The sequence below is a fragment of the Pseudochaenichthys georgianus genome, chromosome 17 (genome assembly GCF_902827115.2).
Source record: "Pseudochaenichthys georgianus chromosome 17, fPseGeo1.2, whole genome shotgun sequence".
NCBI classification, from domain to species: Eukaryota; Metazoa; Chordata; class Actinopteri; order Perciformes; family Channichthyidae; genus Pseudochaenichthys; species Pseudochaenichthys georgianus.
Window position 1 is genome coordinate 10562737 of NC_047519.1, and position 15449 is coordinate 10578185.

General features: G+C 40.8%; 1 protein-coding gene across 2 annotated transcripts in view; it reads left to right on the forward strand.

The window, feature by feature from the left end:
• LOC117462692 (low-density lipoprotein receptor-related protein 8-like) overlaps nt 1-15449 on the forward strand; it is a 146155-nt gene that overhangs the window by 50716 nt on the left and 79990 nt on the right. For both annotated transcript variants that reach the window (XM_034104963.1, XM_034104964.1), the window contains one exon: nt 13542-13667. In XM_034104963.1, the coding sequence (XP_033960854.1) occupies nt 13542-13667 (126 nt within the window). The remainder of the gene's footprint in view (nt 1-13541; nt 13668-15449) is intronic.

Genomic DNA, 15449 nt, shown 5'->3' on the forward strand with positions numbered 1-15449 from the left:
AGGGTACAGAAAAACCAGGAGTGCAGGTTGAGGTGCAAAAATACGGATTTTATTGACCCAATTTATGTACAGTTTGAAGATGGGTAATAAAATCAATTAGGTTTAAACAAAAAGGTGTAGATATAAACAGACACAATCTAGCATGTACACGCATAAGCAGAACGTCACAAAAATGGGTGACATCCTGTGTGCTCTTCTGTCCAAGAGCAACTCACATACCCCCCCTCATCTCCACACTGCAGGAATTTATAGCACTACTGATTAGTCCATTATTGCATGCAGGGGAAAGAGGCTCTAAAAAGGGGTGGCTTAAATGGAGTGGCCTCTTCAAACACCCCTCAGGGTTTGAGAGGAATGGTGTAGTCCAATTAGCTGACACGTCTATAAAGGCAGGTGTTTTCCATCAGCTCAGCCTTTTGCCAGGAGCAAGGTGAGCTGTAAGACACTGACAATAGGATTACACACAACACAAATCACAATAGATACTTTAATCTCTGTAATGTAAACAAAATCATAACCTTTACGATGTGTGTTCGTTTGTGAGGCTTGTGGCCCTCACAATAATAAAATCTGCGGAGAGTGTAGTATCAGGCATAATAGGGTAGGAACCTTTATGATGTAACGTGTTGTGCATCGGTGATTAATAAACGAGAGCAGGTCAACCTACACGTTGGTCCAATCCTTTCCTATACAAGAGCCTCTATATAACACTTAATAATAGAACAGAGAGCATTTATCCACGATCCCAACTTAGTAGCCCAAAAAGCGTTTACCCATTTAAACAGTCGTGGTAGATACCTTGTTTGTTTTAAACATCATAAATACACAAACAACAATGAATACTTACAGGTTGTGTACCCGAATCTCCCGCTGGTCCAAACAAAGTAGGAACAGCATCGTTTTTCAGATCTCGTTTGTTAGGGTTAGTTAAGATAACTCAAACATATCCAGGGTCTGTTGAACTGGCTTCGTAGTACAGTTTACTGGTGGCTGCTTAGCAGCGCTAATGTCAAAGACACAAACATTATACATTATATTTTTATTTTACCAGGATGCAGTGACACAAATATTTGGGAAGCCTTCCCTAGCCTACAGTACCCGCCGCCCCTGGGTGGAGGTATGCCCATTCATTTGAGTTCGTCTGAAGAATAGACAGGAATGTGACGGTGAGGTGCAAACTGTGTCCAGGCCAGAAGCTGTTATCCACTGCTGGAAACACCACGTCAAACCTCAACAAACACCGGCAAAGAACACATGCTAAGGTGAAGCTAATAGCTAAGGACCCCCGAACCCAGAGTGAGGATGTTGTGAGTGCGCCGCCGCCGCCGAAGCAACACAAATTAGAATTTGGAGGACCGGTAGCCAAAGCAGAGATGGACAGGCTTGTAGCATCCTTCATAGTAGAGGAAATGTTGCCCATTTGCACAGTGGAATCACCATCGTTCAGAGATATACTGCGCAAAATACAGATAGCAGGAGACAGAGGACAGCCACGGTCAGATAGGAAAACATTCAGGAGCTATCTGGATCAGTCTTATGCGACAATGGAAACTGAACTAAAGAGAACATTTGAAAGTTTAGCATTCTGCGTGATCTGCCTGTAGGGAGGGGCGGGCCGGCCCTGCGAGTAAAGTAACGAGTAAAGTAACACGTTTTTATTTTTTTTTAAAAGTAATATGTAATATATTACTTTTTTTTAGTAACAACCCCATCTCTGCCTCTGGGTATCCCCACGTCAGAGTACCCAGGAAGAAAATGAGAAATCTTCAACGAGGCGTTTTGGGGAGGTCTTTTCTGTGTTCGAGTTTTACTCGCTACAGGGTGTACTTTGAGGCTTTTTGACTCTGCAGACCGTTACATGAATAACAACCTTCATAACACACAAGAGGACGGGTAATAACCGGAAAAGCATGACATGAGACCTTTAAAGAGTCTAAACCAGATAAGTAATCCAACTCATAATCAACAAATCATTTATAATTTACTACTAAAACGTTAAAACTACATGGCTGTATCTATATTAAAGAAAAGTCACTACTTTACCAAAATGAACATTAAAGTGATGACCACATCTTTGCAAAGTACAATACAGTAATATGATATATGTTTCTTAAATTCAGAAAGTAACAGTTCTTTCAGTTTCTGTACTTTAAACACATTTGAATGCTAAACATTTGTATTTCTGAAAGATGGACTTTTACTTGTAATAGAGTATTTCTACACTGTGCTATTAATACTTTGACTTTGATTTTTTAATTGGTTCAACTTTAATTTCCATATCTTAAACATTGCACTTAACGCTCAAATCTCATGCAACGCTTCACTTTAAAATCAAAATCTGCCAGGCTTCAAATTAATCATTAAACTTTTCTAAAGTGAGGATTGTTTTTGCTGTCTTAACAGCGGAGGGAAGGGCGTGTTTCCACACAGAGTGCATCCAATCTTAACATGCAAGAGATTGGAAATGTACCATTATGTAAATGGCAGTGACCGGTGGCTGCACAATTGTTTTTACACAGATTAATTACATATAGCACAGCGTACACGTTAATGCATCATGCTCCAGTTATGCTGAGGCCTGGTAAGCAGAGGCTGCGCTCTCACATGCAGACACCCCTCACCTTGTTTTTCTTTCAGTTTGCCCCCGAACTCTTCTGCACTTTCTTTCTATTTCTGTTCCACATGTGCACAAACATACACACATATGCACTCGGCTAAAGCCTTTCGGACTCGGCGCAGCAGACATCTGTGCCACACTCATTCTGGCTCACTGAGTGTCTTCCCAATTACACGCTGGAGTAGAATTACACTGCTTTATTAAGCATTCAAATTCGGGTCACACTGAGTGAGTTACTCGCAAGTGCTGAAATATGAATGACTCTGGGAAGTGCCAGAGCTCATAGAGTTTGTATTAGATGAATGTGTAATCATGGAGGAAGTGGGCCTCTGCAGCCAGCTGCTACCTGGCCACAGCACTGACTCTGCGTGTGCTCTTTGTCAGGCTTGGGGAGTAACAGAAAAGGAACAAACCCTTTCTGCAGTGGCCCTAATGGAGAGTAATACGTTCCGAGGCCACTTAGTCTGCAAGGGGATTTCTTTCTGACTCGTATTCCAAAAGTTCAAACTTTTAGTAAGGACCCAGTGTAGTCATGGAAGGCAGGTCAATCTCAAGGGTTTATTTAAAGGGGTCCTACTATGTTCATTTTCACATTTCTATTTTGTGCCTCTACTGTGAAAAGTATGGGATTCGTTTTGTGTCATAAAGGTAAAGCAACACCGTCTCAGAATCAAGCAAAACTAAGAGTTTAAGAGAAAACAAAACTGAGTCAAGGAAAAATAAATTTCATTTAAAAAATAAAACTACAAGTTACAAACAAATCATTTGTGTAATCATGTAAGCTATAAGTCTTTTCTCTTTGTTTTAACATATATTTTTGTTTGCAGTTCTCTTTGCCTTATAGTTTTATTTTTGAAATAAATGTTATTTAGCTTGACTCGGTTTTGTTTTCTCTTAAATTCTTAGTTTTGCTTGATTCTGAGAAAGTGTTGCTTTATCTTTATGACACAAAACTAATCCCATAGGCATTTCTCCATGCTTTAATGTTCAAAAAGCTCTTTTTATCATACTGCCTGTGCTGCAGGCTCTGTTGTGATTGGTCAACCACATAGAGATGTCTCTTAGCCTATTTCGTGCAATGTTTTGCTAGCCAATAGATGCGCAAGTGTTACTTAGTGATATCACTGTTACCAAAGTAAACAAAGGAGTCCAATGGAGGCGTTTCAGGGGGGGAGTGTGGGAGAGAAACTCCCTCTGGAGGGAACACAGGGATTTCAGCCCTTGCAGACCATTTACATGCACTCAAACCTATAAACACACTACGGGAAAAAGAAAACTGAAAAAGCATAATAGGGCCCCTTTAACTAAAGTACCATGTTTGCTGTTTCATGTATAAAGCTAAAACAACATTTGTTAACTAAACTAGGCTTATCCTATAATTAAATCTGTATTGATCTTTATTCCCTTGGTTTGGACATTTCAGTATATTGACAACTGACTTAATCCATGTAATGAAGTAAGAGAATATTCTGTTTCTTATGAAAAGGATCATATTTTATTTCTGCTTTGTGAGCTTAGATTAAGATACTGAGCACTTTTTTACAAGTAATTTGAACACATTTTTAAAGTAACCCTCCCAACCCGGCTCTTCATAGCCCCACTCCCATTTTTAAGGATCTAACAAGAGTGAAGGGGGGTTTGCTACTTACGTCTTCTGACTAAACTCAGAGTTTAGCTCAGCTCTGCGTGTGTCCTCCTTTGCTTTTAAATTCATCTCTAATGGTTAACACCGAACTGCTGCACATTTGGAATCTACCACATTATGCTTTTCAAGTGTTATGTAATTCTCAGTGGATTAAAGATATTTCTCTGAAAGGGGTTTTGATGAACACGTCCCTCTATAAACCTCTTTGTAGATACTGAGCTTCAAACCCCATTGAGAATTTTCCGGGGGAGTTTATTATAAAGCCTTTTTTTATCGACTTTATAATGGGGACATTTTTCTTAGTAAATGTTTGGATTGCACACACTGGAAGCTACAGTTCTGTGATGTTTCATCATTTTGAATACAAAACGTTTGTGATGTTTGTTATAGTGCTGTTATTAGAGGTACTGTGTGCAGGTACATTGACTGTAGGCTGTTCATATGGACACTGCCAATAAGAAACCGAATAAACGTTCTGCAGAGATGTATGATTCATCTGCTTTGTGGCTCTTAGTATGCTTTCACAACGGACGCCAATCAAAGAATTGCCCTGCAATAATTCACGCCAGTTTTACAGCGCCATCATTTGTGTTGACTCGCGTCACTCAAACAAGAGGAGGCGGGGCTTTGAAACCAACAATAACAACATTAATATATGCCGAAATAACTACATACTTATATATATTAATGATTGCTTTGGCAAGTGTGTCCACAAGACGGCAGGCTAAAAACTAAAATAATGCGTTTTGGATCGGATCGATCAGGTAAGGTTAAGCGAGAGAGATCTGCTCCATCCACACTCAAAAAACGTCATATATGGACTCAGGGTTTCCCACACGAAGACTTTACTTGGGCGGGCCGCCCAGGTATATTAAAGGTACAGTAGGATAGGTAAGAATGGAGAAACCAGCTCGAGTGCGCTAGAATTTGAAAGTATGCAGCCAAAAAAAATCTGCTCCTTCCTTCAGACTCCTCCTCCAACACACACGAACGCGCACATGACCAATGAGGGCACGAGATAAGTTTGTGCACGAGATGGAAGGCTGACAGGCAGGAAGGCCATCCAGTTATCTGACCCTTGCCGTGTTTCTGAAGTGAACTACCTACCCTACCTTTAACATCCGCCAAAGTATATTCCGCGACCCATTTAGGTTTCATCTTTTTTTTATCCGTCTGTGAGCACGACGCCAGCTGCGATCGATTAACCACCCCCCCTGTACCTGTTCGCTTAGCTATCGCGTGAAGGATCTGCTTCATGCGCTCCGCAGTGACTCGGATGCGAGGCTCCGGCGAACAGTTCAATAGCACCCCCCCCCTATATATTTCAGATCTGTGGGAAACCATGGGACGTTTTTCTCATGATTCTATTGGTCTTTTGAAATGGTTGATATATCTACAAATATTAACCTGATCGTTTTGAAACGAATGTGGGTTAACTCAGACTGACCCATGGTTAGTCTTTGTCACATAAACACTTAATAGAGTTCATAAGGAGACAGGTGTGTTTCAGTGCGAACCTGTGCTCAAAATGTTATGAAATGTGCTTGTTGCTCTGAAAACTATTTCAGGAAATTGACATCCTTTTGTGGAACTTCACGTCTGCAGTTCATCAGTCCATTAGGGGGAAATTATATTTTCAGTAAATGATCCAGATGATGCTTTGCTTTTAGCCTTGTTTTGGGGGAGCACATATTCACCATTTTGGCAAGGATCCTACAAATGATCCTGTAAGGCTTAGTTGTGGTAAATACATGTTTATGACATGTCGATAATGGATGACAGTGCTACTGCATCTAATAACAACAACAAAATAGTAAGGGATTTATTTTCTGTCAATTGACAAGTTAATAAATCTACCGAAGTAATTTGCAGCTCCAGGTGACAGTAAAGTTTGTTTAGAGGGGACATTTTTTTTATCATAAACGTTGTAAATGGAAACCTTGCCTGAACAATCCGGAAGCCATCAAGTAGGATGACTCGGTGCATACTTCTGTCAGTTCACATTGAGAAGCAGCTTGTTTTAACTCCACAGATTTGACTATTCTAAACTGCAAATAGGTGTGAATGTGAATAAACTGTCTGCCAGTCCAATGTGTTGCCATCACCTACAAATCCCAAAACTGCCATTTTATTCTGGCTTTTTCCAGCTTTTGAAGTCACTCTTATGGAGCTCATGATGTAAAATGGTAAATGGTAAATGAACTGTACTTATATAGCGCTTTATCCAGTCTTTACGACCCTTCAAAGCGCTTTACATACTACATGTCATTCACACATTCACACCCATTCATACAGAGAAGTACCACTTGCTCTAGGACTGCCCAAGGATACATCGACATGTTGACTGCACGGGCTGGGATCGAACCCACAACCTTCTGGTTGAAAGACGACCGCACTCCCTCGCAGCCACAGTCGCCCGATGTACAGTAAATAACTTGCATATGTACTTGGTGGAAAACAACAATTTTCCATCTTGTAGTCTCCAAGCAGCAAGCGTTCTCCGCTGTACCAGATCTATAATTCAGGGGCTGAGGACACGGCCACGCTAACCCGGTTTAATGAAGCGGTGAATCTGAGTATGACTCAAATGATTGAAGCGCTTTGTGTCTCTTTAGCTATGAGGCAAAGAGTTATCTCATCCACCATCAGGACCTGAACATGGACAGTGCACAAACTCAGATAGATGGTTTGAGAAGAGGGTCAGGATTACTCAGTAAAACACTGGGATGCGTGTTCTACTGATTCTGCATGAGGATTTGAAGCAGTAACATGTTACTGAATGTAACTGGCTGTCATATATGGCAGCAACATAAACGTTAACCTATATGAATAGGCTGCGAATGAGCACTTCCAAGATCTCAATGTCAGCTGTAGTGTCGTTTTACACTGCGGCTTATTATATCAGACCAGTTTCACAAATGTTTCTGCTCTGTTCCTTTATCACGTTTAGATATCAATTGCCTGGTGGTGACAACTACAACATCAAAGAGTGTATCCACATGTTCTCTTGAGAGCCAAGTTTAGGGAGAAAAGGCAGTCAGTAATAACAAGGTCAATTGCGATGATGAAATGAATAAGAAAGCTATTAAAGCGTTGTAATGTGGAGCTGAATGCAGCCCCTTGTCTTGTAAAAAGGATGATGCATTGTGAACAGATCTGCTGCCAAAACGCCACAATGGAGATGAGCCCTCGTTTTTCACTCTGGTGGTAAACAACAGCCTGGCAGTCAGTTTGTCTGTGAGTAATTGGCTTTTATTATGTGGCCGCTTTCTTAAGCACAACTCTAAGGGAGTAGTGCAGGAGTCCTAAACCAGGAAGTTGGTTAGCATTGAAGCACTTCCCTGCTCCCTTAGATTCTCATCTTAGAGGGGCCAGTTTACTAGAGGGATAGTTTGAACACAATGTGAGTAGTTAATATGTGTTTGCCGTAGAGTTTATTTTCTAAACGTTATAAGTCGAATGGAACAATCCCATTGCTTTTAGTAAATGGTGCTCTTGCAATGGCAATTTCCGGCTCTATTTTACCTACATCTTAAAAAAAGCTGAGACATTTCAATCACTGCTTTTGTAAGGTTTTACCAAATATTTCAAAGCTTTGAGACTTAAAAGCGTTGACATTTTAATTCTAAATCAATATTCAAATGCTGTGTCCATTCATTATGTTAAAACCCAGAATTTCTTCAGATTTGCAGATTAAGATTAGGCTACATTAATATTATTAGTTTTATACTATTATTAAATGACATTCCAGTGGTGGTGGCATAGAATTGTTACGAACGTGTGTGTTTCAAACATTCCATTCATTTTAGTAGTAATGTCCAAAAGTAAATATTTCTCAAAACAGGTTTATGTAATTATTTCTAAAGAAACCAAACATGTTTTTATCTAATTAAATATTCAGTTTCAATTCGTAATTGTTGGCATTTAGCCTTTCAAATACAACATTTGCAATGCAGTCAACCCAAAAATGGCTCTTTAGCTTGTGGGTTAGGGTTAAAAAGGTGGTCTAAAAGCAACATCAATCACATTTGGTTAAATAATTTAATCTCATGGACCACTTTATATAAACTGAGGTTTTTGGTCAGGGTCATAATATATGTATCAAATGTTGAATGCTTCTATTGAGGTTTCACCGAATGAAGCTTCAAATGATTGACATTCGGTACAGCCCTACTTCTTTGTCCGAGACAGGTTTTGTGTCTTTGTTTGGATTCGGTAGTACCAGAGCTACACGGTTCATTAAAGAGTCATCCTTTAAAAGCACAGGACAGCTCGCCTTCCCCTCGGTGGATTCTCATTCTGCTCAAGTCTACGCTCTGCCTCGCCTCCTTCTTCTCTTTCCACTCGGTGCGGATGGCTTTGATTTGGCTGTAGAAAAACAACCTGAAAGGTCAGCAGCAGTTTGTCTCCTCATCCTGTTCCTCTTTACACAGCTTCTTGCTCTTGGCGTGCCCCCGGAGCTGTCCTCGGTTTTTCTCTGCTCTGCTCTCTCCGTCACCCTTCGGTTCATTTCCTCAGTCAGATTCTTGTTTTCTTTCTGGTCCTCTCTGAACCTACATCGAGTTCATTCAAGACATTGTTATTTCCTCTCTCAAAGAAACCACCTCCTTGCCTCTTTCATCTTAGACATTTCTAAGAGATGTTTCCTGTATTGCCTCCCTGACCAGTCTTCTTTAAGATACAGCTCCATCCATAATCATCCATTTGAGCTAATCATCCCCATCATTAGGCTTGTTTGCTCACTCGACGCTCTTCACAGCTGTCTAAAAAGAAGTGACTGAAAAGACATCACAGTGCATAATTCAGTTGGACTGCTGTTAACAGCACAACATTCTTTATTCTTATTATTCCGCCCGTTATTTTGGCCCTCTTCTCCTCCCGCATTGAACATCGCAGAAACTCCGTTCAAACATCAACACGTTCAGCTCGGTCGGGAATCGATGGCTATTACTTTTCTCATTCATAACTTTCATAATTCCAGAGATACGTGCGTGCGGCCTAGCATTACTATACTTGTGGGGACCTAAATCTGTTTACACAGTCACGTGTGGGGACTCACCTCCCTTATGGGGACACATTGGAGGTCCCCATAAGGGGGATCATTCATTTTAGGGTGAAGACTTGGTTAGGTTTAGGGTTAGGGTTAGGGTTAGACATGTGTTGGTTATGGTTAAGGTTAGGATAAGTCTCCAGGAAATGCATGTAAGTCAATGTAATGTCCCCTGAAGTGGTGTGTGTGTGTGTGTGTGTGTGTGTGTGTGTGTGTGTGTGTGTGTGTGTGTGTGTGTGTGTGTGTGTGTGTGTGTGTGTGTGTGTGTGTGTGTGTGTGTGTGTGTGTGTGTGTGTGTGTGTGTGTGTGTGTGTGTGTGTGTGTGTGTGTGTGTGTGTGTGTGTGTGTGTGTGTGTGTGTGTGTGTGTGTGTGTGTGTGTGTGTGTGTGTGTGTGTGTGTGTGTGTGTGTGTGTGTGTGTGTGTGTGTGTGTGTGTGTGTGTGTGTGTGTGTGTGTGTGTGTGTGTGTGTGTGTGTGTGTGTGATATCCTCACTGCTCGGTCTCCCCAGGCACCAGCTGCCTCTCCAGCCTCCTCTCCCCATCTCTTCGCTGTCACTTCTCCGCTGCGGGGAAGTCACTCACTTAGACATAAAGGGCTGACAAATAAACCGTTTTACTCATACAGTATATGCAGGTGGGTTAGCTGTGTGTGTGGTTACCTGTCCTGTGTCTCAGGCTCGCAAAATAGCCAGTATTAGCTTAATGCGGTTCTATCTGTATCAACATAAATGCTGTATAGAAGTAGAGTACAAACCACTCCATGTCTTTATCCACTACACTATCTCCCTGTTTCCATTCACTCAAGAGTGACCTGCTAAGGGAAGTTGCTACTGGTTCATATATTTTAATGACACTCTTGCTTAGATTTCTGACGTTGGATGGCTGTGCAGAAGGCCTCTCCGTGCTCGCTGAGATGGTTCCTTTCTTTCTATAGCTTCACACTTAAAGTGCACAGATATCCTAATCCTCGAATGTTCCCTATAAGCATTGGGTTCAAATCCAAAATACACCAAATATTCTGTCATTGTCCTGTGGTTCAACTCTCTTTACTCCCATCCAGTGATGAATTATATCAGTTAGTAATTGTAGCGTCCATCCCGTCTAGTATTATTAGTATAATACAAGTTTATTTGATATAGCACAATCAACAAGGCACATCAAATTGCTTTACAAGAAACATTTAAAGCATTTTGACATATAAAAACACATAACATTACATTTAACTACATTCAGTCATTAAAAGTGGCAAATAGAAAAGTCTTCGCCCTTGATTTAAAAGAAGTGAAAGTTGCAGCAGACCTGCAGTTCTGGGTAGTTTGTTCCAGATAGAGCATAATGACTAAAAGCTGCTTCTCCATGTTTAGTTCTGACTCTGACTCTGGGGACAGAAGGCAGACCTGTCCCAGCTGAACGGAGAGCTCTCAATGGTTCATAACAGATCAGAAATGTATTTTGACAATAAACCAGTCAATGCTTTATAAACCAGCAGTAGAAAGATAGGAAGCCAGTGTGAAGACCTCCGAACTGGAGTGATCAAGTGTCTCTGTGTTAGTGAGAACTCGAGCGGCAGCGTTCTGAGTCAGCAGCAGCTGTCTGATAGATTTTCTATGCTAGACCTGCAGAGACAACTTTACAATTTGCATGAGTCTGATCCTGGACAGAAAGTGGAAGACATTTTCCTTTGGTCAATGTTCTTGGTCAAGGCTCTTTCCAATCCACTTCCCACAGTGGAATGAACTCCCAAATGGAGTCAGGACAGACGTCTTAAAACTTCAAACTGTATTTGAAATAAGGAAGAGACAATAAATAAACTAGCAATCACAGAATCTTAAAACTGTTTATTTTCGAGGGATGAACAATCACTTCAATTAATAAGATAATGCAATTGGAATGATATCCAAAGATCTAGGGCACATGTCAGCAAGTACTGTATTTCACAAAGCAAATGAAAGACATTATTCTGACATGGAATCAAAGTTCTTAACATATAATCATGAATAATTGCATTGCACTTTGTGTAATTGATTGTATTCATGCTGTCAGAGAACATATCATTATGCTTCAATTTCAAAGCCATTTAGACCCAGTATAAAAAGCATCAAAAACGAAAGCTTAAATGCACCATGCAATTTGAACTCTGTGATAGTCATGGACGATATACAGTTGTTCATTTAATAATTAAAACGCACTGCATATTACATTTACATTACATACAAAGAAATTCAATTTGAGCTTAAGTGCAGTGTTCCAATGAAGGCATTTCCATATGAACAGATGTGCTTTGTTTAGAAACATGCTTTGGCAGACCTTCTCCTTGTCGGGTCCAATTACCCACAATGCAGTGTACGCTGAACGTTGATAGTGACAGCATTAGAGATTCTTCTAACCTCATAAATGATCTTCATTATGGAGCGTGTTTTCAGTCATTTCACGACTAATGATCCGCTCATTACATTGTTTGCCAGCGGTGGAAATGCTGTTTCAGTAAGCTCAGAAAAAAAACATGACCATATGAAAGTTTTGAAAGCTAGCCTTAATAAACAGCTGCAAAGGGAGGCAGTTGCAAGTGGGTACGTGGACATATTTTAAAGTAGCTCAACTGATTTAAAAAAAATAGATGTAACAATTTGATGAAAACATATATCAACATAGGGTGAGCTGTATGAACATATGTGTGAATGCTAGTAAGCAAAGGGAAAGAAGCTAATGCTTAAGCTACAATGCACGCAGTTCAAACTATTAGATATACTTATGATAATGTTTGCTCTAGTAATATTTAACAGTTAAATGCTGTAGGTTTGTTAAAAGTTATGAATAAATAGTCCAAATATTTGACTAAAGGTAAGGTAGTGGAATATTGGTTTAATAATTAATAGTAAAAAATAAATTGGTCTAAATGATAGAAAAGTAATGAATAAACTATTTGAATATTTAGCCAAAGGTGATGAATAAATGGTGATACATCTGGATAGTACTGGATAAATGGTCCTGTACTACTGGATACAAAGGTACTGGATAAATGGTCCTGTACTACTGGATACAAAGGTACTGGATAAATGGTCCTGTACTACTGGATACAAAGGTACTGGATAAATGGTCCTGTACTACTGGATACAAAGGTACTGGATAAATGGTCCTGTACTACTGGATACAAAGGTACTGGATAAATGGTTAAATATTGTAGGTTTGTTAAATGTAATGGATAAATGGTCAAAAATAGTTTCCTAAAAGTAGTGGAAAATTGGTAGACTACTTCGTAGTAATGGACACATTGTCTTAAATGAATGGATACATGGTGGGATAACTAAAAGTATTGCATGCATTGTAGAAACAGTTTGTTAAAGTAATGCTTAAATGGTTGAAATATTTGGCCAAAAGATAAATGGTAATATATCTTGAGTTGCACACATTCTTGTAGTTTTCCCCGGAAGGTGTTTGCGGGGATTGGAGAGTCGGGTCCGGCATGCTCCAATCCAGATCTTCGGTCACGCCTACCGGGGGAGGGACAGGAAGCCGGCACCCAATGGCGTCTGGGAAACGGCACAGTTCATATATATAACACCCAGCTGCAAACACTTACAGGAAGGTTAATGGACAGATAGAAGGAGGCGGCCGTAACACTGTATACAACCAAAACAACATAACAATCTAGACTTTCATTTATAGTGGTAAATAGCATCCGGATTAAAATCATTAGAAGAAGGTAACACATGCTAATAAGAGGGTCACTTGAACTCTTCTGACAAGGCTGTGGGGGGTGTGTGTGTGTGTGTCAAACCATTGGGAACCACTGTAATTAAATATACTGTAAACAAATCCATCAAAGTAAAATGATTTGCCGCGCAGTCTGCCCCTTGATTCCATACTGGCAGGCTCAAGGCTGCACTGTAAGCAAAGATGTATAATTAACAACAAGCTTCCTATGAAACACACTGTAATCTGGATCAAACCCACCCTGTGCCAACTAGAGCAGATTGGCAGGAGGGGGCGGGGGCTGTTCGTTTGCTTTACAGCCAACTGTGCATTTGCTGTATTTCATGATCTCCCGACATTCCTCTTTAGAGGCGGCCCAGACAGTGAAATCAATTGGCCAGTGTGGTGGAGTTTGGATGAGTTGCATCGTGGGGGCGATAGAAATCAAGTCCAGTGTTTGTTCCCGGCTTTACTGTCTTTTAAGCGATCATAAATCCCCTGCCGTAATCTCTGTATCTCTTTCATCTCGCCCACAGGCAAACAGACATGCCCTCCAGAGAAATTTGACTGTGGGGGAACCAACAAGTGTGTCTCGTTGTCATGGAGATGTGATGGGGAGAAAGATTGCGAGAACGGGGCGGACGAGGAGGACTGCGCGTCTGGTGAGTTTGTTTAGCCGACAGTTCTCCAATTAAGAAGGAATGGAACCTCAAAGAAAGTCATTCATTCTGCTGGTTTTACCTACCTTTCCCAACATCACCTGCATTCCATAAGGTCAAATAGTTATTACAGTTTGAACTATCATTCTCATTTCAATCCATCAATCCATCTTTTAAGTGTTTTTCCCAGTGTAATTTAATTCAACAAAAGCAAAACAACATATACAAAAAACTATACAAATATATGTTTTGTTAGACAATCTGTTCCATCTTATTTTGAATTCATCTTAAAAAAACAATGGCATATAGAAGAGTTTTTCTAACTGAAGCACCATCGTTCAACTATGTTGAGTTGACCGCCTTCCCGCATTGGGTTGCCCTGACCAACTGAGCGTATGAGCATATCTTGGAATTGGCTGGATGTTGGGTTGACTTGATCTGGAATCGATTGCTTTTCCTTGGGTTCCGTTATAATCTGAGTAACTATATAACATGTGTAGCACCCATAAGGTTGAGGTTGTCTACCTGCACATACATGTTTATACCACAAGGGGGAAGATCACCTTATGGTTCATGATTGTTTTATTCTGGACATGAACAGAATAAGTGTGTCTGTGTGTTGTGCTTTTGAGATTGTTTGAGATATCTTGCACATGTGCCTTTTGGAAGTTAATAAATGAACGTTTTCTACACCTATAATGCCCTTGCGGTCTGAGTGGTGTAACAATGTGGAGGTCCTACCGAGATGATTAACTTCACGGCGAAAGGTTCCCGGGAAAGGACGGTAAAGACGGATACTGGAGAGCGACGGGTAACGTGGTTCGTAGCTAGGCTAGGCTAACAGTTCAAGTGTAGTGTAGCTAGTACGGCTCTGCCTCGTTTGTTGTTTTTCCCGTGAAAAAGTCCGGTCAGAAACAAGATGTCAGATCAGAGAAGATTTTGTCAATGAGATCGGATAAAAACTGTTAGGACTGACTGTAAAGGAATTGCAGCAGTGTTGTGAGCGTAGCAACTTCACTGGAAAAGGATATGTAGACATTAAAAATAAAGGCAGACGTGCCCTGGTTAAGCACGTTGTACAGTTAGTAATGAACTGTTGGAGATGTACGATCTACTGGACATTCTTCAAGAGAGCCAGCCGGAGACCGTCGTCGTTGGAGCAGCGCCACATGCAGCCGACGAGAGAGAGGAGCAGGTGGATCAGCCCGTGCAACCCACGAGGGGAGCTCAACAGGGAGGTCGTCTCAGGAGCAGCACGCGGGCATGGTGGCCTCGGAAAACGAAATAAAGATAGGCACCCCATACCCCATGCGGTATATACAGAAAAAAAAGAAATAAAGACTATTTGTTTCAGGAGAGGGTGTGTTGAAACTCAAAACTGCAACATGTACTCAAATCGTGCTTCCAGAGCAGTACAGAGGATTGGTGTACAGGTACCTTCACTGTGAAATGGGTCATTTGGGGGTGGAACGAGTTTTACACCTCGCACGAGACAGGTTTTATTGGCCTGGGATGCAGAAAGACATTGAGTTTTTTTATCACTCAGGTGTGCAAATGCAACATCCAAAAAAGACCTACAGTGCATGTCAGAGCCCCTATGTGTCATGTACCTGCAACAGCACCGTTTGAAATGGTCTCCATAGATTATCTTCACCTTTAAAAAAGCAGGGGGAGGGTATGAATATATTTTTGTGATAATTGATAACTTCACTAAATTTGCCCAGGCGTATCCAACCCGAAACAAATCAGGTAAAACTGCAGTTGAGAACATCTTTAATGATTTTG